General features: G+C 37.8%; 1 protein-coding gene across 8 annotated transcripts in view; it reads left to right on the forward strand.

Annotated features, from left to right (window-relative positions):
* NFIB (nuclear factor I B) overlaps nt 1-8,301 on the forward strand; it is a 259,017-nt gene extending 250,716 nt beyond the window's left edge. For all 8 annotated transcript variants that reach the window (XM_062514005.1, XM_062514006.1, XM_062514010.1 and 5 more), the window contains one exon: nt 7,918-8,301. In XM_062514005.1, coding sequence (XP_062369989.1) covers nt 7,918-8,047 — 130 coding nt within the window. In that variant the 3' untranslated portion in view covers nt 8,048-8,301. The remainder of the gene's footprint in view (nt 1-7,917) is intronic.
* Nucleotides 8,302-23,530: the final 15,229 nt, after the last annotated feature.

Consider the following 23,530-nt stretch of genomic DNA (forward strand, 5'->3'; position numbering starts at 1 on the left):
TCTTAAAAAATGAAATAAAATGGAAAAACCCTCACCAGTTATTTAGTGAAGTATGTAGAAGTAGTAATTTTTACTTTTCTCCTCATACACAAGCCATCTACCATTCTTTTTTGGGTTGGTTTGATTTTTTTATTGCTTACTTAGAACATTTATGGTACATATTCTGTCTTTTTATGACTTTTTATATGTATTTGTAAATGTAATTTATTGTGTCTGTTGAACTTTGAATACCATTTAAACACATCGATAGAAATAACTTCTCCAGTACTTTTGTGATCATTTAGGTAATTTTTTTGGTGTACATGTGAAGAAGATACTCAAAACCATTAAAAAACCCCAAATCCTTATTTTTTTTGGTAACGGCAGCTCTGTTTTCATTGAGACAGAAGGCAAAGGAAAGCTGTGAAAATCTGCAAGGCTCATTTAGAAAAATACAGTCTCAGTCACTACGTGAGGGCAAGAGTGTATGAAAAAAGTACACTTAAGAAATGAGTGAGAGTGACAAAAACTCGGTGTGTGTGTGTGTTGTGTGTGTGTGAGGCTGATAACATGAGTTTGATCCTAAATTGAATCTACTCCTTACACCATTGATGGTATTTCCAGTATAAATACTCATAAAAGCTGGCGTGATGGGTTTCTCCTAGACCATGTGGAGTATTTGCAAGTCTTCCACAGACTGTTAGCAACTTTTCATTGCCAAAGTCTACATTTCAACTCAGCTATTGACAAATGTATTTTTATTTATATTAATTCTTTAACAATCATTCCACATGAACTGCTTACCATTACCTTTACCATATCCAGGCAAATGGACTAGGCTAGAATTTCATGCTTTCATTCTGTTATCTTGACACATCAGCATAGTACAACAGCTGGCTCATTCCTGGAAATGCTGAGGGGAGCTCTGTTCTCAGAGTGCTGAATTTCTTTCTCAGCTGTAGCTAAGGGGTATTCAGCATTCCAGGCTTCATTACTCCCCCCCAACCCCTCCCCAGCACAACTATGTGTTTATGATAACAGTGCTGATAAGGCAATCAAATGGGATAATCTGATTTGTGAAAGAAGTTGGAGGGTATTTGAGAATGGGTGTATTATTTTTTTTTTTTAGCACAGTATCTTGTACATGTTTGGTATTGAGAAAGCATATAGCTAAAATTGCACAGCCAGAAGCATGTCTGTGGAAGCACATTTTGGCAAACACAGACACCTGTTTGAGCAGTAGTTCATACTCTGACCTGTGTCCCTCCGTCATTCCCCAGCAATGGTTTGGAAGGAAAGTACTATTTCATTACAATTTAAGAGCAAAAAGGCTCAAGTTTCCTGATTGTAAAAATATTCACAGATATAAAATATAACGATTTCTTGTTTTTATCAATTTAAATTACTAATTCTAATAGTTTTGCCCAACTCTGTAATGCAGGAAGATGTGCAGAACATTGTTTCCTCCACATCCAGGCAAACGTCTTCTGAACACTTCCTAAGAAATTAGTTGTATTCAAGCCAGACTTGCATGCTGCCATCCCACAGGAAATGGGTCAGCAATCCATTAGGATGCCATTAGATAATCTAATTTGGAACTTAATCTCTAAATTAACCATGCTCCATACTTGAAGCATACTTGAGAGAAAGAAAAAAAGTTTATGTTTGAATCGATAGGGGAGCCGAAGCGTGAAGAAGGCTGTTTGTTTTTTCTGTAGCTGTGGTCACGTCTCAAGCTGTCTGGTAACCAGGAGAAACCAGACATGATGTAATTCCAGATTGAACTTGAACTTCAGGGACTTAGAATGGGGGAACAATGGACCATAGGAATCAATAATGTCTATTTTCCACATGATTTTGTTTGGAGCTTTAAGTTAAAATTTATGGGAAAAGCTACAAGAACTACAGTGTGACCAAAACTAACGAGTTGATCTAGAAGCAAGATGCTAAAATAAAGAAAACTACTTAGTAATAATTTCTGAGCAGCACTACAGATTCCAGCAGGATTAAAAACGTTCTTGCTCTGCAGTGAACTGCTTGCCTGTTCTGAGATCTCTTTGTTCACTTAGGTGGGACAAACTTAATCTTATGCTTCCTGTCAGATGATTTTTGGCAGCTGCTAGGGAAGGAGAAGCATATTATAGAGAATTCCCAAGTGTAAACTGTATCTTTAACCCCTTGGGTACTCCAGCTTTATACTTCTTTATCATTCTACCTCCAATTGCTTCTTTTGAATCAGTATAAATTATTTGTTTGGGTTTTTTTTTGCTTGTTTCTTTGTTTGGTACAGTTAGGATGGCCTGCATTATTATTTAGTCATTCTATTTGATAAATTTGTAGTTATATTTTTTAAGTGATAAGGTAAAAATTCTAGTGTTATGAAATGGAAATAGTAATATTTGGGAAAAGAAAAAAGGTAGTGCAGGTATGTAAATTTGAGAGTCAGTTTTTCATAGGCAACCCAGTGGACTCTGGTAATCAAGCACATGTTCTCCATGATTTGGCTTGACTTGGTCACAGTCTTTTCTGTGCAAGTGCATGTTTGAAACCCTCTGTTAGCACCGTTCCTGCACCAAGCTCTCATACATGATTGGTCCAAAGCACAGCATGAGCATGCACCATTTCTCTGGGCCCTCCCACTGTTGTGGGTATTCTTTGTTAATAATGGGCTCTGTAGCCTCTTCCTGATCTTTGCGTGCCTTTTTGTGCTACACTGCCATAGAAAGAAGTCTGCAGGGAATAGAATAAATAGTATTGTAGGAGATTTCCCTTTTCCCTCCTGTGGGCATAAATAGGTAGGTCTTTAACTCTTCCTGTCTTAACTGCTAGATGGGTGGCATGCTAAACTGTAAAAGTCATCCTAAACTAACCTGAGACACACTTAATACATCTCTTGAAACTAGTGGTCAACTTGGAGGTGAAATTTGGCAGCTGTTTACCTGTGGATGCCAGTTCAGAATGGTAACAGAAGTACCCCATTAAAAAGATGTTGGAAGAATGGTTATTCTTTTGGCAAAAATGCAGAAGTGGAAATTTAGCCAGGGCACTGAGGGTAGCTAAATTGCATTTCCAAAGTTCTTATGATCCAAGTAATTTTAAATGGTAAAACTCCCTGTATTTGTGTGGGAAAGCACTTACTACAAAGATAGATGTGCCTTTATTTGTTACTTCACTGAACATTGAAGGTATTTCTGCCTTTTCCATCCAATGACTGACTTTGGAGGATCTGCTCTACTTTTTTTGTAAGCTAGTGAGTTTGTATACATGATAGAAAAGCTGCAAGAAGGAAATACTTCTTTAGATGTACTTTCTGAATGGCAAAATACTCTTACAGACTTCTGAACCTAAAAGAAAGAAGGTATTAAATGGTGGAAAATAAGGATTTGAAAGACAGCCACATTTACTCAGGTCAGATTAGATTTATTTTTTATTTCATTTTGTTAATTGCTTAACATTATTATGCTTTTGATATTATTATAACCTCCAAAGTGGTCTGTATATACATATAATGTAAGCACTACTTGTGGTCAATTCCAGTAATATTTTAATCAGAGGTTCTTGAAACAGGAATTATTATCTTTAAGAGGAAATCATGGCAGAAATCTTGATTGAATTAACATCTGGAAACTGTAATGGAAAGTTTAATAGAGAATGTTAACCCTGTAGAATGCTTGAAGAATTTTCCTTTGCTGTTTTATTGCATTTGAACAGATAAATACATTATACTTCCTGTGGATAGAGAGGGAACTGATGACTGTATAACATATCTAATAGTCTAGCTATAGTGAAGAGAAAACTGCTATCAGTAGTGAAATTACTCAAAAGTGTAGGGCTTCATCTTGCAACAAAGGTGGATCTGAATCTCACAAAAGACTTTCATGGTGTTTTTCAAGTAATTTTCTTCAAAACTTAGCCTTGAGCAGTTTTTTTAGGTCTCACTTCATGTTTCAATGGAAGGGCATTTTTATTAAAACTTCTGTCAGCAAAAGGATAACAGATTTCCTCAGGAGCAGTAAGCTGGAGTGTGGGGTAGACCTGCTTTATTCCACTCGTCCAATACAAAGATTTCTTATCTGAAGGAGAAGCCATGTGGACATCCTATTAGCTTTCACATGGATAACTACTTCATCTCTGTCCTAGGCAATGGAAATAATTTTTTGCTTCCCTGATTGAGGTACTTAGTGCACAGGGGCAGAGTACCGCCTCTGGTTTTGTGAAAACAAGTGCTGAATTTTAACTAGAACTCACAGCAGCTGCTGATATGGGGAAAGGAAAAGTGTTCCCTCATTTCCTGCTCATTTGAACACCCAAGCAGAGTTAGCTTTGCAGCCAGAAGTAACTGTCATTACTGCTAGGATGTTCTGCAGGAAAACTGTGGATGCTCTCCAGGGCAGAAGCTAAGTAAGCCCTGCCAAACTCAGAGAGGTCCCTTCCAAGTAGGCTGGAGAAGGCTAACAGGAGGTCACTGCTCTTCTGGGCAGTTTCATACTGGAGTGTTGGGAAACTACAAAGCAGAGAGTGGCTCACAGAGTAACTGAAAGTGCAATTAAATTTGCCATGAATGTAAAGGGAGGTCATGGGACTATTGGGTAGGTAGCCACACACACGTAGCTTAGCAGAGCCTGTGTTGTGTGTTCCGTTATTCACAGTTGTGTCACAGCTGTTCTCAGAGCTCTGTGCTGTAACTAGGGCTGTTTTCCTCAATGGCTTTCACTGAGTTTTCTTCCTTTGTCTGCAGTAAGGCTCTGGTGCTGTTACCTGCTCTGGGGTGGCCCAAGATTAAGTTACATCCCAGTAACTCTAGTATTAGAGTTACTAATACAGGAGTGACTGTAGTTAATAACCTGTAGCACGATAACTTTATTTGCTAAACTACAGTCAGAACTCATCAAGCCTTGAAAATAATGGCTTAGGAAATGCCAGCAAACAGAGGGTATGGACCATTCTTCCCAGCTGCCAGTGCAGCCAGAGTGTGCCCAGTGTGTGCGTTTAGACCAGGACTTCAGCAGCCTCCAGGGGTTTGGAAGTGCTGGCTGTTCCAGCCCTGCAGGCAGACAGTGTGTGCCTGTCCTTGTCCCATAGGTGCTCCGCTGCCTGCACCACCACCTCTGGCAAAAGGCCTGGTGTGAGCAGCACAAGGGGCTTTGAAACTCCTGTGGGATATACACAGCGTTAACATGGGTGATGTATTATTCCCTCAGGATTCATAAGTAGTACTGACAAGTTTCTTGCAGTCTGCATTTTTGTCATGGTCATAATACAAGGTGGGAGGCTTGAAAGGTTTAAATAAACACCTATATTAAACTGGTAGGTCATACGGCTGTAACAGTCATATTATGAACTTGCTACAACTTATTTTTATTGGGCAGTTTCCATAGAAATCAAGATCTCTGTCTGGTATTTGAAGCAGCAGATAAAAATTTCACTGCAAATAGTATTTTGCTTTTAGTCAGCACTGACTTGCTTCCTTCACCCACTGTTATCATTAGAAGGCTGGCAACTTTGAAACAAATCAAAAAGTCAAAACTGTATTTATCCAATCATTGAAGTGCATTATAAATCTTCAGAAAGATAACCTGGAGCCTGTGTGTTTAGCCTTTGCCACAGAATTTTTTTAAATAGAGTGTTAACCTCAAACAAAATTTATGTTCTTTGAGTTAGTGCTGTATTTTTTTGAAGTTCATTAAACACTGTAAATCCCATGTAACAAGACAGCAAAGAACTGTGCATTTTAAAACATATATTTAGATAAATCCCAAGCAAACAAATCTGCTTGGCTCTTTATTTTTTATTACTAGCTCTCATTTTTACAAATTCACATGCTTGGAAGCAATTTGCTTTGTGTCTGTTTTTTTCAGAATTTACTTCTTAACATCACTGAAATACAAAGTGGACAGAACAAAAAATGCGTGTGAAAACAAATTGTGAAGGAAGATAAAGAATAAGTTGAAACAATTAAGCCTCCTAAATGATATTCTGATATTGATTTTTTATTTTTTTATATTTTGGAGCATATTCTTTTCATTATATCATCTTGGAAAAATCTTTCATGCATAACATGGTTTAAGTCTTTGTGAGTGCTTCAAGATTTGTGGTGTAACTGTGATTTTTAAATTTCAAAAGGGGTATTATTTTCGTCCAATAGCAGATGTTTTTTGTAGCAGTCAATAGAATTAAAACAACTACAACAAAATATTAAACATATTAGCTGATATTACATTTTGAAAAAAGCATTTTTAAAAAACAGAGTTCTGAAAAGGTTAAAACTCTGCAGAGTTTTAGGTGTTCTTCAAGAGTATATCCAACTGAAGAAAAAAAACCCTAACAGCCTTATTGAATAGTGTTTGTACTTCACATACTGAAGACATTAAGATATTAATATTTATTGTATTTTCTTAATGAAATAAGATTAGTCCTTCTTCTTTGAGAATATGGCCATCATTGAAACAAGCAAGTCAGGAACTTCTTCCACCTTTTTGTGCATGTAAAGCATAGTACCTAAAGTTATTTGCTAGGAGTTAAAATAGTAAATTAGCAGGTTTAGAGCGGTAAGCATTTTCAAACAGAAGTAAATGACAGAAGCTGTTGGTAATTTTTTTTTAATATGAAAGACCTGAGAAACATGTCCCCTGGAACTCACAAAATAAGTTAACCACTTTTCAGCAACTGAAATGATCACAAATGGCTGCCAAATGAAATGTAATTATGTCATGAACATTTGAAATAAATAAAGAGGATCTATTTTCCTCTTTATACCTGATGCCACAAAAGTACATCTGCTTGTCCAGGGAGAAAGCAGTGAAGAAATGGGACAAAACATACAGAGGGAAGAAAACTTTTTGCTTCCACAGCACACATGTTGAAGAGCTTCCGATGTGTTGTCAGGATGTTTGTTAGCCTAATGCCAAAATGTAATTCCAAGTAAGCACTTATATTTGTGATAAACACTGGGAAAGCTCAATACAGTGAAATTCAGAGGAAAGGTGTGCGTGCATGCTGTATGGCCAGTGTTGGTATTAGCTCTTTTGCAATGATGCTGACTTAATGATGGTTTTCCTTCTGAATGAACATGACAAAACTTTCTTTGAAGTCACAGAATCATATAGCTTGAGATGGTTTGGTTTGGACTTCTGGGTTGCCAGAACCACATCTAAGAAAAGGGCTGTTCAGGCTGCTGGGTACTGAATATACCAGCAGCTGAGACCTGTCTTTTAGTATCCATCTTGCAAGTATTACTGGCTGGTACCTGGTGAACCTTTTAATGCTGTTGAGACTCCAGCTCCTTAATGACAGAGCTCTTTTGTAATAATGATGACTTAAGTGTCAGCTGGTGTTTCTGAGACTGACATTCTTCAGGAATTTCTTTTTAAAAGCTGGTTTTCTGAATGTATAAAGTGCTCTTATGGGCATCTGTGCATCTTAGAGGCCCATCCTGGGATGGTGACAAGATAAACTGCTGTGTTGCAAGAGGGGAGAAAATCTCACGGATGCTGATCCTCTGAATCTTTATACTGTAGTCTTGAAAAAAGAACACCTGTACCCTGTGGTATATTTCACCAGCTCTTAAATGACATCCATTGCACTATATAGTGTCACTTATATGGTTTAGTTGTGTCTGCTCTATATATTTGCATCTGACATTTGTGGGGGTTTTCATAAACAAACAGACCACTTAGTGCAACACAGGACTCATACAACTTGCTACTGAGTTCAACACAATTATTTTTCTTTCAAACAACTTATGCTTCCACAAAGAAAATTAGGAATTAGAATCCCAAATTACATTCACAAATTTTGTTTCCAGTTTTATTTTAAGTAGTGTTATTATTAATGAATATTAGCTGGAACTTGATTCAAATTCATTGTATACAAGTTTAATTTGTGTTTTTCTTCTCTCTCTCTTTCTCTCCCTTCTTGTCTCTTTCCCCTTTTCAACAGTCCTGGTACCTGGGCTAGCTTGGTTCCTTTCCAAGTATCAAATAGGACACCGATCCTGCCGACAAATGTCCCAAATTATGGTTTGAACATAATTGGAGAGCCTTTCCTTCAAGCAGAAACGAGCAACTGATGGAAACAAAATTAAAAGCAAAATTAAAAAAAAGAAAAGAAAAAAAAAAGAAAAGAAAAGAAGACAGTATGAGAAAAGAACCTGAAGAAAGAAGAACAAAAATAGACCAGCAATTGCAGCTCTTACAATCACTAATTCCCTTACGGTTGAAACTCAAATGATATACAAAGGGTCGATGATATTTCACTGATGGGTAGAATGCAGCTCCTCCTAAGTAGCCTTTGTTATATGAAGTCCGCTGGGAAATAGATGTTCTGTCTCCGACAATATATTTTAACTGACTTTCTAGATGCCTTAATATTTGCATGATAAGCTAGTTCTATTGGTTTAGTATTCCTGTTGTTTACGCATGAGATCACTATTCCTGGTTTTCTCACAAAACAAAGGCTAGGCAGCAACAGCGGAGCTGCAGGAGGACTAGGGCCATGAGCCAGCCATTTTCTCAACAGTCTGATTTCTAAATGTTTTTAAAATAAGCTTTGTAGCCTTTAGTTATCAGTATGGATTTATTAAACTTTGGCCCTTAATTCAGCCTTTTTCTAGTGTGTTATGCAGTTTGAAATTTTCAATCAGTATGAACACACAGGCTCTATGGAAGAAATGCCTCTATGCAGGTAAAAGTGTTATCTTCTCATGCAACAGTAAAAAAAGAAAAGAGTGACATTTTTCCCCACTAAAGAAACACTTACAGAGGCAAGTGCAATTTAAAAGTCATATGTAAGAGGTCATCACTATAAGTCCTTCAGCCCTTGGACTCTAAATTGAGGGGATTAAAAATAAAAATTAAAAATTACTTTGAACAAACTTATTTTTCCCCTCAGTTTTTGAGGGCATTAAAAGGCATTAAGTCAAGACAAATCACGTCCTTGAGGATAAGAAATCAGTGGAAACACAGCACTTATGTTGGTTTAGCTGCTGCCTCCGCAGAGGGGTAGGATTTATTTATTTAAAGTTACTTGTTGCATCAAGAACCCATAGGGTTTACATGTTTCTGTAAAATCTACATCATAGAGACATAGGCAAATCCATGTCACAAGGGCAAAGCTTACCGTTTACAAACTGGTAATACCAGGATGGGGATATGTTGTATTTAAATAATGCACTCTTAATGTAAGTCTAATTACAGGGTGCTGTAAACTTGCATGGTGCTTTCAGAAGTTAGCCTTGTTCATCAATTTTCACATATTGACAGAAATATAATGTGCATGGGCAGACATTTTGCCTCTATGTCTCTTTAAAAATTTAAAGTACTCTTTTCAGTAATCCTAATTTGCACGAAGATATAATGTCCACATTACGTGCCTTGCCTTGAAATCTAAAAAATGGAAAAAAAAAAACAAAAAAGAAAAAAAACTACAAAAAAACTGACATCACTACACTTGTTTTGCTGCATTTATTATAATTTTAAATCTTTACCATTTTTATGACAAAATATTTTGTACTCCAGATGCGAAAAATGTGTGACATCATGGATTTTTTAGACAGTTATACCTTTATCTCACATTTATAAAGCATATCGTGGCTGTGAATAGTTGCCGCTTAAGAATTGTAATCGACCAGCAATATTTTCAGTATTTTGGTGTTTTTTCTATTAACCTTTCATGTTTTTCATCTTCCAATTAATATTGGGGGGAGGGGATACAAATTTATACGAATTATGCAATACCAAGTTTTGCCTATGTAGGTAGTGCTTTTAGCTGTATTGGTTATTATAGGTAAGTACACAGATTTAAAAAAAAAAAATAATGTATGCTTTTTTTTTGTTTGTTTTAATTGACCAAAGTGGGTACTGCTATTTTTGCAGTGTGATGAGGTCCTTTTCTGTACTGAGAGGTGGACAGGGGATTTTTTTTTTTTATACATACATATATATATATTCTGGGGTGGGGGGGAGGATTTTTAACACTTTACAGTGTAGCTGTGATGCAGTGCACCCTTAGCCAGGCAAGGGCTGCAAAGCAACTGTTCTGCCTACTGTGACAAAGTTTCAAATCGGTTCCCTCTTTTTAACTTCCCACCTGGGGTGCAAGCTGAAATCATTTCTGGATTTAAAAAATAAATAATTAATTCTGTTGGAGGCAGACTTGACTTGAGGAAATTGTTTTACTTCAAGGTTTTTTTCATGAAAAAGTGAGACAGACAGAGAAAGAGGTCAGGACCCACAGTGACATGAAGCCTTTTCCATTCTGGCAAAGATAGTGCATCCTGAAGTGTTCATGTTAGAAAATTTAGTTTTTAGCTCAGAATTACAAAGACATTAACTTTGTCTAGGAAATGCAAGTACAGGGTCAAAAATCTTTGCTGGCATAATTCCACTGACTCCAGTGCACTCGAGCTGCTCAAGCAGAGAATTTGCCCTCCTTATCCTGCTTGACTTTTTTCTTGTACATAATATTTTTTATATATTCCACTCCCCTCTCGCCCCCCTAAGTTTCTTAATTCAGCATTTGTATTACAATTTTCAGCCTGCTTGGGCTATGTCAGAAATTTGCAATCTTCTCATAGAGCAGATCGGATGGAGATCTCTGGGGTGTAGTGGAGAAGGAGTTTCTTTTTACAAGGAATTAGACCATGGTGGAAATAAAACTGCATTTCCAGTAAAATCCCATTGTGGAGACCAGTAGTGGGCCTATTGCTGGTGACCTCTTACACACAAGAAATCTTTGAAATGTATGGTTCAGCACAGGGTAAGATTTTCTTTAAAGCACAATCTGCTATTAGGGCAAAAGCAGAGGAGTGTGTAGTCATGTGGATGGGAAAATTCCTCCCTTTGCAGTTGTCTCTGTGTTTTAGAGGTTTTCCTACCCTGGAGCAGTCCCAGAGGCCCAGCTCCAGCAGCAGCCATCCCAATGAGCACTGGTGAAGGGCATACCACCATCAGTCCCTTCTAGCTCCAGCTGTGCACAAGAGCAGTAGTGGTGGCACATCCCCATGTCTCCAGGAGGAGAGAATGTGTATGCAGGGCTTGAATGGCTACAGAGACAGGAATTGTAGGAAAATAAACCTCTGAGATTTAGCTAAGCTTAAAATAAATCAAACAAACAAACAAACAAAAAAATAAAAAAAGGAAGAAAAAAAAGAAAAGGAAGACATAGAAATGCAAAGAAATGTGGGGCTCCAGCAGTAAGTCAATTTCTTTGCTAAGCACATGGCAAAGTCTGCTAGTGCAAAAAGTGCACCTCAGGCTCTGGCCTGGTAAAACAAAGTGTGTGTTGTCCTTTACCCATGTCATCATGCAGAGCAGTTTGGGAGGAGAGCTGTGCTGGGGGCATGTCCATGATTAGTTCAATTAACAACATGTTCCCTGAAAGCTTTTAATAAAGCTTTTAATAGCACATTGGGACAAAACTGGAACAAGATCAGGCTTCAACACAAAATATGCAGAATGGTGGATATTCTTTCCCTTTGTAGGAAGATGGATGCTCTTAGTAGAGTTTTTTTTTGCTTTGTTTATGTTTTGTTTTTTTCTGTCTGACCTCCTGCATGAAAGAAAGCTGAGCTTAAAGATGCAATTTTTTAGAGAAGTAAACTCCTTCTTTAAACTGTTATTCAGCAACTGTGGGGTTTTGTCACCTGTCTCTTTAATAGAAAAGCCTGCTTGGAAGATAATGAACTTTTCATTTACTGTATGCTTGGTTTTAGGTTGGCTTTGTTGGTTGCTTTTTGTTTTTAAACTCAGCAGTCAAAAGATTAAGATAAGATTGAGAACTCAAATCCAGTCTCTGGCCTCCTCCTTCACCAGGAAGTGTATTCTGACTAAATTGAGCCACCCCGTTCTATGTGCACTGTTCTGCCTTTATTAAGTTGCTTTGCAGCCCTGGCCTCATGGCTGTGCCACTGAAGTGTGTTTCCCCTGGAGTGACATGAACACTTGAGGCTTGACTAAGGAGAAAAAAAAGGCAGTGAAGGAGACTGTACATAAAGACATGGCAAAAATATTAATTATAGCAATATAGTTGTGGGGTGATGTTCAGGTGGGCAGCTCCATTGAAAATATGTGAATGACTTTGTGAAGCTGAAAGTAGCAAGAAGAAAGGATGATCTTCTGAATAAACCGCCTACCTTGTAGACAGTAATTTGTACACTGTATAGTTTTGTTAAGAATTTTTTTTTAATTAAAATACCCTTGTTTGTAAAGCTAACTTTTTAACAATTATAATGGAAATGAATTTCCATTTTTAAACAAGAATATTCTTTGTTTAGAAACTGGACTTGGGTTAAAACTCTCCAGTTTCTTAATTTATGTATTAAAAAAAATCTGTCCATGTTAGGAGTTATTTCGCAGATTCCTGTGCTTGAAAAGCATAGGTTACTAATCCTTTAAAAATGTAAATGGAGAAAAGTTATATTTTATGAAGGTTATTTTCTTGTATCTAGTATTGGAAAAGTTGGTTTTCAGAGCATTTCAAAATGTTGGGAGCACCACTGTCTTTTTTATTAGTATATATGGCCTTTAGCAAAACTTTTTGTGATTGTTACATGATGGTATTTAAGATTAGGTTCACGGAGCAATTCAGGATAGGCAGAGAGCTAAAACAGTACTTAAGTCTCACACAGCTGTGTCCTCAGGGAGCAGAATTTTGGATTTGCATCTTGTAGCTTCATAAGGACTTAATGAAAGAGATTGCACAAAGACATCTGTGACACCAGAGTGTGTTCTGTACCTAAACCTAAATTATATGTACTGTGTGAGATTATGAAGGCTGCAGAAAGTTATCCCATATTCAGTGTACAGTTTTTGCTTTTAATGAAAAAACTCTATAATGTTGCTGGCAGTAAGGCCCCAAGCATGACATCCTTTATGGTTTACATGATCCTGTCAAGGTCTTTTGTTAACATTAACCAGCTGTATGCTCCTGGATTTTTTTTTATCGGGTTTCTACAGAAAACTTGAAAAAAAAAAAAAAGAGTAAAATCCTATGCCAGCTAATCAAGTTAAACAAGAAAGGCTCAAAGCTGAATGTTCTCCATGCTGAAGGAGCTGAAAACTGCCTCCTTCTTATTTGCACTTTCTGCTAGTTCCCCAGTTTTATTAATTCCTCAAAATTGTGTGGGTGTAGTGGAGCACTGCAGTTGGAGGATAACATGGACCACTGATTTTGCCCTTTAACCCTGCACAATGACCTTTGCATCAGCCAAACTTATTGCCATGACAACTCTTTGTACTGTTTCCATGCCACAGCTCTGTTGGTCACGTTGTCAATAGTAAAGGGGACAAGATGGAGACGGTCAATTTTTACTTTTTTTTGTTGCAATTTTTTCTTCAATGGTTGTAAGTAGTTGTTTGGTTTTTTTTATGATAAAAGGGTTCACTAGTTAGTACTCTTTAGAAATATCTGTGTGTTGCAATTCAGATGTATGTTGAATTTGTGAAAAGGGCTTCAGTGCCACTAGCATCATGATATCCTAGAATAAGCCTTTGATATTTTCATTGCATAACACCATAACAGTAAACAAAAGGTGGCCTAAATAAATGGAGAGCAGTGTGAGCTAGTGACACTAAAGCCAGTCTTTGTATTACTGTATTTTTGACAGAATGATTTTGAAAACTGTGCTACAGGGACTGATGTGGCAAATGTATCTCTATATGCAGAAGGAAGTTTTTTAAGAAGTATGGCTTATTATGCATTTTTCATTGAGGGCATTGAAGTTGCATGGACTGATAGAAGTTGATGCAAAATGAGAAAGAAACAAAAACCAGCAAAATGTTTACCAAAAAACTCAAACAAATGAGCAGTGCCTGTTCAATTTCACAGTCTCTGTTGAGTTCAGTTGTAAATATGTTTCAGATAACATTTTCTTCAAAAATAATCTCTACTACATTGTAGAATGTGAGGGGTTCCTCAATCCCAGGCATAGGCTTTTCAAGAGCTGCATTAGATTATGTCTTCATCAAGCTGTTAATTTGTGCTTATATCACATAGAACTTTTAGTAATCTGGGAAGAGGCACCCCATCTCAATGATATTTCTCTGAAAAACTTTTGTAGGGCTGTGTGTTTCTTTAGATACATTTAGTACAACTGTAGGTGACAAGTAGTCAGTTATTGCTTGCTAGCTACATACCAGGGTTGATCCATTTTAAAACTTTTGGCATTTTTTCCCATACTGTAGGCCATAAATCCTGAAGGTTACATTTTAATTAAAAAGAAGGTGCGTGCGGAGTCTTTGTGTAATGAACCTTCACTAGTAGGATGCATTACAGTACAGCTACTTAATTTTGGAATTAGGGCCCTCTGGCATCAGACCTGATTTTAGCCTGAGTGTTAACAAAGGTTTTTATTGTGCCTGGTTGGAGGATAAAGTGTTCTTTCTGGTACTTTTTTTTTTTTAGGTTACAAATGAACTCAACTGCCACAAGTTTTAAACTGGTGTAAATCAAGCTTGACTTAATGTGATTGTTACTGTTATATCCAGCCTATACTGCTAGCAGCTGCTCATACTGCAGTCAATTACTGGAAGCGGATATATTTCCTATGCAAAAACTGTTTAAACAATAAAAATGAGCTATGCTACAGACCTGGCCTTATGTTTTCTTTCCCGTCTCTTAAGAGTTGTAATTGGTAATATCTTACAAACAAACCTTAAAACTTGTAGAGTGATAGCATGGCACAACTTTTGGAGTTCTGTGTATACCTAGTTTATATTTAACATATTTTTTTGCACTTATTTGGGCTTAGTTTACACTGAAAAAGGAGGAGAACAAGAACAAAAGGGGATACAATGGGGTAATCAGCTCAATTTAAATTTTACATTTAGTTTTCATCACCATGTTCCACTAACCCTCGTAATTAATACAGGTGATAAATACAGTTTATTTGGATGCCAAATTGATTTTTGCTTCTATATACTCTTCACATATATTTGTAACTCTGTAGCTTATTATTGTATAACTATATAGATTTGCACTATTAGTTTCCTATGGTGCTTGACAGAAAGACAAACCACATTCCCAGAACCCTGTCCTGTCTTGCTTCTTCTGAGAACCAAAGTTGAGACACTCTCCAATAAACAATTAGCAAGGAAGGGGGGCTTCAGAAGAGTGGAGAGACAAAAGGAGGACTTGCTTCAAGACCTGTGCTTCTAACTGGGGATTCTAGTCAATTATGCTAATTTGCTAAACTTTTAAAACTGTACTTGCTCATTGTTACTTGCGCATCTTCAGCATAATTTCAGTGTGTATTTCAGCATGTTGTGCACCTGAGGGGATCCTTCATAAAAGGTAACTTCATTTTTATCACTTAATTGTATCTGATTCATGATTTTAGGGGCCAAAAAAGGGCATCAATCTGAACTGCATCTCCTGTGATTTAAGATTAGAAAGATAGCTGAAGATCAGGAGACCTCTGTTTTGTTTTAAAGCTATTGATTTGTGACAGACAATCAATCTTTGATTTCTTATCTCCCTTCATGATTACATTTTTGTTGAATAAAGACAGTAAGATCCAATCTTCCCAAAACTCTTCCTGAAACCAGAAATCTTTATCTTGAGTCAAGATCTTTCAACACTACAGAATAATTATTTTTCATAAATGTGAAGAAGATGTATATTTGGGCTGTTTTATTTAGTTCATGTTCTGGGAAACAGAAAGTTTTCTTCTCAGACCACTAGGATTCCATAAACCATTACCAACAGCTAACAATATGAATGTAGTCAAAAGACTAGCGGGATAAGAGTATAAATATTTAAACTGGATTATATATAAATCTTCAAATTTTGTCCCACAGTGAAGCAAAACAATTTTCCATATACTTAGATGAAAGTATTCTTCAGTTTCTAGCACGTAAGTTTTATCCAGCTGAGGCCAGTAATGAAAAATAGGATATTATTATTTTTTAAATTTTTCCCTACTGATTTGTTAACACAAAGACCATTCCTTTAATAAATGCAGTGATTTTTCTGTTAAAGGCCCTTTTAATGTGTGTGTGTGTGTGTCTTTCCAAAACTTGTCAAAATTTTTTGTCAAAAATTGTCAGGCATGAAAATTTAGGAAATTCAAACTTTTTCCTGCTGGGGTTTCACTGAATGGTGTAATTTGGCCATGATTTGAAGACTATATTAAGGCCCCCTTCCATGTTTAAAGCTCCAAACCAGAAAGCCTTCATGAATAATCCAGAATCAATTAAGTTCAGTCCTGTCTCCCCTTTCTGATTAAAAATGCCCTCTCAGCCACTCTTCAGCCCACTGCAAAGTGTGGCACTGATGAAGCCTGCAGCAATCCTGCATGACTGACTTTGAGCCCCCACTCTGTGCACGCCGCCTGTGTAGTGACATTGATGTAAATAGCTGGAAAGAGAGCAGCAGCTGCCTGAGACTGCCACTGCCACAGCCAGGGCTGCAATGCCATACTCAATACACAATGCAGTGTCCTAGAACACCAATATGAAAGTAGCAGGAAGGAGAGAATGCAAAGACCATGATTTGTAACTTAGCAGTGATACAAAAAGGAGAGCCCTCTCAATTCAGGTCCTTCTGCTTTCCCATTTACAAGATTTTTTGAGAAGAAATGGACAAACAATTTTTTCCCATGTCCAGTGTTAACTTCGTGTATTTTCCCATGAGTTTAAAAATTATAATTGAAAAACAACTTAAGTCTTGACACCAGATCCAAACACATGCACAAACAACAAAGTAGATGCATCCCGTGCCACCCCAAAGATTTTGTCTGCTTAAGTCATTACACGAAGCTCTGAAATCTTTGCTATATCTGGGTTTCCTTCCAAATCTTATCTCAATTTCTATGCTGGTTACAGATCCAAATTTACATAGTAAAACTGTTGGTCAATCATCTTCTGGTTTCTTGGGTAACGGTTAAAGTAAACATAGTCTCAGCATCTTGCTTGTGAGCCTTGGCCTGTGGGCATCCATTTCTTTTTGGATGTTCTCCTGTTATTTTCTTTCTTTGAATCTGTACTCCTGAGTGCTAGGGAACCCTTGGAAGTGTTTAACTGCCAGTATCTGAGTCACATGCAGGAGTGCATATGAACACAAGGATGCTATTGAACACTCAGGACTGAACCAAATTTTGTCTGGAATTTGCTGGAGCGAAGAACATTGCTGCTGTCCAGGTGATTCTCATGCAGTTTGTCATTTTCACTCAAGAGAGCTGCAGCCTAAAATCTTTCTGGTAAGGTAACTAAAACAGGATTGTTTAACAGGATTGTTTCATAAATAGGTTATATAATTCACCCGAAGAAATAGTAGAAGTATGTCCACTAAGATTTAACAACAGAGACCAGACTAGAGCAAACTGCTGGTATTGTCAGACTTTGATGTACATAAGCAGGACCTAACCAAGCTCTTCATTAGAAGAGGTATCTTACTTCTGCCTGGCAAATACATCTTTAGAATGTCCGCTAAAAATTTATTAAAATCCTTGACATGACAGCAGCCACTGGCTTCCAAGGGCAATACCCAAATGTTGATGGACTGAGCTGCTGAGAGCTGTAAAGAGCTGAGCGAGGATTCAAGTGTGTCTTGAACTCAATTTACCTTTTATAGCATTCACCATTATGTTGTACCCTCATCCCCTTTTCTTACTCTGTCATATTGGTATGCTCTCTGGACAAAGAATGAAATGAAATGAAATGAACAAAGTTACAGGACACTGTAAAATACCATGCTTAAGAAGAAAAACAAACAAACAAAAAAAACAAACATATGGGAACTATAAGGGCACTACCAGTCTTTCATATCAACATTCTCTTACAGTAGGTCTCTGCACAAGCTGTTTTAAGGTATCTAAACAAAATTTATTCCTTAACAAAAAAGGTATTGAGGAGTAGGTGGGATCTCTCCTCTGGAAAAGCTGACTGATGCCACTGGGAGTCTATAGAAATCCCTCAACTGATTTTTAAAAAAATCTTATTAAAAACCACCTACATTGCTGGCAAGGTGCCTTAATTAAGGTGAATGTGCATTTTTTTTTCCAGGCCTTAATATGTGTACCTTTTTCTTTTTTCCCCTAAGGTGGGTGCCTTAGGGTGAAAGCAGATGTTCAAAGCAGAAAATAATAGTTTCTGCAGATAAGATGATGCTCACTACTAAAAAATTTGTCTCCATTGGCTGTATTTAGATGCACTGCAGCTTCCAAAACCAGCACACGTTGCTGTGGGCAGACAGGCAAGAAAGTCTGATACAACACAGGACTGGGGCAGGGGTAAGAGATATATCTCTGCATAACTGACAAGTTCTGTAGCACTGTGAAGCTGGAACTATATCAATTATATGCAGCTATCTATTCAATTTTCAGAAACTCTCTGATCAGGTAATTTGCTGATGATTCAAGAAACAAATGGTGCCCCAGTCAGAGCCCTGAAGTGCCACACAATGCAATGAGGTCGCCAACAGTAGGTGGGGGCTTTAGTACTTAAACACTTTTTAGGCATTATTCTGGTTGTAAAACACCTCTCCCCCAAGTTATTTGAGATTCAAATATTTACCTCAATGTATTATTCTGCTGAAGTACACTGAAAAAATGTTACAGTTACTTATAGCGGATTTGTTTCACAGACCAGCAAACTTGGATCTGTAATAACCATTAGAAGCTGAGTGTATTTTCTGTTTCATGGAGACAAGAACACAGAGATAAGGGTGAGTTTTTCTTGGTGGTGTTTTGTATTTTTTCCTTTTGTGGCCTTTTTTCTTTCTTCTTCCTTTTAGGTGGTTTGATTTCCTCTCACCCTCAGTTCCTCCTTTTGAAAGAACGCAATATAGGAATTAACTTTGTATCCAATACCTGAAATATGTAATATATGCTAGTTTATTTTGACTTTGAACAGGAGAGGAGGACACACATACACAGTACTCATAAAATACAGTCAGTAATAAGAAAATTAACTAAATATATCACTCTACATCTTCACAGTCTATGACTCAGAACTTGAGCGAGTTGAAAATATTAATATATGGACTGTAGATAAGGCATTTTGGAGGATGTGAAAATGAGGTAAGTGGATCATGCAAAATAATTGCTGCAATCAGATCTTCACCTGTTAAGCTTCTTTACTTGGTGCCTTCTGGGCATGCTAAGCTAGCATCATAAGGATGACCGTGCCTTTACAGGTGCCAGGATCCCTCTGCTCAGGAGGAGACAGCAGCAAGAGCTATGGGGTCCTGGCAAACCTGGACTGTTTTATCAATAGGAAGCTCCAGCAGTATGTGCTGTGGATGGTGTGTTTCTTTAGGATAGTGGCTTTCAATCTTTGGTCCTAAGAAATCTTGGGGATCTTTGGAACACTTCTGTAAAGGAGTGGAATAGGGGAGATAAATTGACTGATACAGTGACAGCCTTCTAGTAGCCAGTTTTTCTGTAACATCATAATGTTTTTAAGGAGATAAACAAGAACCCTTCACAGCAGTCTTTAGATTTATAACCCTTCTGTTCGGACATACAATGTTTCATGCAAAAATCAATGTGAGGAGCAAAAACCTCTGCTATCTTATACCTTTACAAGATAATTTACTCTGAATTTTGATAATTGTTTAGAGGGTGACTGGAGGATGATATTAGGGTAAGACAAGAAGAGTCCTGTCCTGTACTCCGGGATGAAATTTGGTTGAACACAGCATCTCACTGTGAGACATCAAAATTCTCTATTCTCAGCGTCCTAGGGACTGGAAAGACAGACAGCTGACATTTCCAGACTAACAGCTGCCTCCATAAACAGCTCTTGCTGCCAGTCCTGTCCTTGTCTTTCCATGGGCTCATTGGTTCTCCTCCAGTACGCTCAGTGAACCCACTTCCCTTTCCTGTCTTTATTTCTTCAATTGCTTAGGCTCCTTACTTACCATTCCCCACTATTTCAGATGTCAGTCAGAGGTTTCCTCATGCCGTGTGTACTCCTTGTCTCTCCTGAGGATGAAAGGTGGTGGAGTTGGATCACTCCGCCCCAAGGAGGGAGTTGGTAAACAATGGGTGAGTGGGAGCTCAAGTAGGATCCCTTCTCATCCCAGAGGGCAGTAGAGGGACAAGTGAGCACAAGAACACCTGCAGAGATGACAGATATCTCTTCACCTCCAGTGACATCAATTCTGAAAGGAGTAGCTATGCCACAGCAACACTATGTCAGAAGACCATCTGCAGCCTGACTTAAGGCTGGCTGACCTGATGTCTCAAGAAAAGGTGGGACCTGCTGGGTTCAGTCATCTCAGAATTTAATCCTCACATAAAAGTATGTTCTGTCTTGGCTGCACTTAGGTCCAGTTTTTAATAGTGACTATTAAAATAAATTAACAAAAACTGATAGAACCAGAGGACACAGTCTCAAGCTGTGCCAAGGAAAATATAGATTGGATATTAGGAACAAGCTTTTCATGGGGAGAATATTAAAGTATTGGAATGCTTTGCCTGGGGAGATGGTGGAGTCACCATCCCTGGATGTGTTTAAAAAAAGACTGGATGTGGCATTTGGTGCCATGGTCTAGTTGAGGTGTTAGGGCATGGGCTGGATTTGGTGATCTTGGACGTCTCTTCCAACTTAGTGATTCTGTGATCCTGTGGTTCTCTGATTCTGTTAAAGCTGAGAGTCTGTGGAAGCCATGTGTTTTATTGCTGGGGCCTGGATTATTTGTCCTACAGAGCCAGTCAACTGATTGTAGTATTGTAAGGAAAAACAATTTCCCTTTGATACATTTGCTCAAGGGTTGTGCTGAAAGCAAGAAAGACTTAACAAAGATGGCTGAGTTATGCTGGTAGACAAAGTCTTTCTGAAGGGCTTTGTTAGGCATGAGTGGAGCAATGGGTGAGGAGGTCCTGTCCGGAAGTATCCAGCAAAAGGAAAATTCCTGCAGGTTGATCATAGTGGAAGGCAAAAGTATGATTTTGAATGATGTTTTCTAGCAGTTAAAAGAATGGACTGGGAACAGTCTATAAAAATGAAGGAAGGATTTGTATAGAAAGGGAATTTTTCAAGATAGTGGCACCTAAAAGCAGCTTCAAGGATGTCTTCACTCCCTGTTCCTTGGGACAAGCAATACCACAGGGGCTCTGTGCTGCAGTCAGGGCCCTAGGCTGAGAAAGCAGGGAGGTGTGAGCTGAGGTCAGGAGCCTGCCCAAGGACCAAACTGTCTCTGTGCTTGGCACAGTGGCTGCTGATATATGTAGCATTTTGGAAGGCCCTAGGTGCTGTACCACTGAATCTATAGGAGATTAAAGGCAGAAACTTAAATGCAGTCTATAAGCAGGAGCTTAATCTCTTATGCCTCCCTTCTGTCCAGTCCAATGACACCAACCTTAAGTGCTCTGCTCTTGGTCTTGTGTGCCACTACCCAGGCACATTGGTGACACATATACAGGGTAAAGATACTTGGGCTGAATTAAAAACCTGCTTAAAAAATAAAAATAATCAGGCACTTCCTGAGGGGCATGGGTCAAATCACAATCACTATCATTAGCTCTTAGTAAAGCACAGAGCAGATGTTGGAGATTATAAAGTTCACTCATACTCAACAATTTTTAATGTCGTTTCATAAAAAAAGGTAACCCTTGAAGCCAGTATAGTTTCAGGGTTGTGTTTTGAGGGCTACACATTGAACTTTCCAGTAGATTTGCAGGTAAAATATATGTATGTCACAAAAGGCTTAATTGTGAGTGCTCTTAGAAGAAGCAGAGTCTACTGAATGATGATTTCCAATAATAATTTTCAAAACAAAAGCCCATGGAGGCTGAAAGCTGGAATAGTTAGACTTTAACCTTCCTGTATCTTTTATTCTATACAGTCCAATAGGATAAGAGCACTTATCTAGCTTATAGAAACTTATGCCTCCAGATTTCACTCAGGGCTCTAGTTTTTCCCGTTAATATAAGTAAGAAACTACTATTAAAAGCTCAATCCACATTTTTGGGAAAACCAGATCTTGCAGCCTTCTAACAGCTTGTTTTCATAAAGTTTGAGGGATAATCAGTGCTTTCTCTGTGGAAGGCAGTTAATTACATTAAGAGTTGTAATGGATCTCAAATTCTTCAAACTGAAGTTTTCTAGCTTGAATGAAGGAATCAAAATCACTTCCTCTACAATCAGTTTTCTTGCAAGTCAGAAACGTTGCAAGGAATGAAAACATTCACCTGTTTGCCTTGGCTCCTAGTACTACTCTGCTTTGTTGTTACTGAAATATGTAGAATCATCTAAATTCCACAACCAGTCTTTGATTAAGCAGGTCTGGCCTGGTCCTCAAATGAATAGAGGCATATGATTTCATGATTTCATGATTTCATGTCATGTCATCACCTTAGCAGTTAAAGGAAAAAAGGAAAAATTAATGACTGCTGTTCAAAGCTGGAGACTTTGTATTGCTAAAAATGTAGCATTAGATTGCATTTTTGTGCTGAGAGTTCCCCTCTGAAGAGGAATTTGGAAAAATGCAAATTTTCTCCACTGAAAACAACCTTAACTGACTTAGGTAAGAAATCTGATACTTAGGAAAAAGATAAAAATTCTCCTGAAAACTACATAACTCCATATGAGCTCTGTACCTGGGAGTTCACGGCTGAGATGCTTGAACCAATATAAACAGTACATTACCTCCACAGCAGTCCACTGGAAATGCTGAGCACCACGTGCAGGAATAATTGGTGAATAAAGTTCCCCGAGTTAAGTGTTACAATTCTTTGATGTTATCCATATCTACTACTTTCACCTTCTGTATTAAATTATTCATTTTCTCCTATTTCAGTGATGTTGATTATACTAATAGGCAAAAGCTAATTCTTCAGCTGGAGGACATGTTATCAAATTAGCTGATTGTTGATGTTCCTTTGCACAATTTGCATGATCAATACGGTTTAATTTTGATTGTACATTCAGAACTTGGGCGAAAGTCTTTGTTCCCTTATTAAAGTCCTGTTTTATGAAAAAGTTCTCTAAAGTATGGCTTCACTGAAAGTGATCAAAATTAAAAATGCTGAAGAGACTTATATCTGGATGGCAAGTCAGCTCACAAATGAATGTGAATCAGTGCAGCTGAACAGCTGCTCTGAGAGCACAGCAGAGGTGATCTGCTAAACAAAGCTGCAGAGCAGCTAAGGTGACAATAGGAACTGCTGTCAGTGAAGGACAGGAATGTACTGCTGAATTATGGCCTGTTTTGCCATCCAGAGGATCAATTTAGAGGGATCAAGAGTGGCAGGAGGAGCACTCATCTTGGTCTTGCCTAATGTTTTTCCATTGTTTTGCTGTCAAAAACTACAAATGAGGAACCCACCTGCTAGATGGGATTTGGTGTCTAGGTCAACAAGCTGGGATAGGAAACCCAAGCATTGTCTAAAAATAATTAAGAGGTAGCTTTAGACACTATTGAACAAGTTGCTGCTATTTTTCAGTCTGCCTAGTATCTATGTCATTTGTTGTGAGGGAGTTTGTATGCTACACAGAGTGCAAAATTTTTAAATAATATATTTTTGCTGATAATGTGCCGACTTCATTAATTGCTATTATCATGTGTAGCATGTTAACAACTTCTATTCTACTCATTTGTTTTGTTACCT

This window comes from Cinclus cinclus, chromosome Z (genome assembly GCF_963662255.1).
Source record: "Cinclus cinclus chromosome Z, bCinCin1.1, whole genome shotgun sequence".
Classification (NCBI taxonomy): Eukaryota; Metazoa; Chordata; class Aves; order Passeriformes; family Cinclidae; genus Cinclus; species Cinclus cinclus.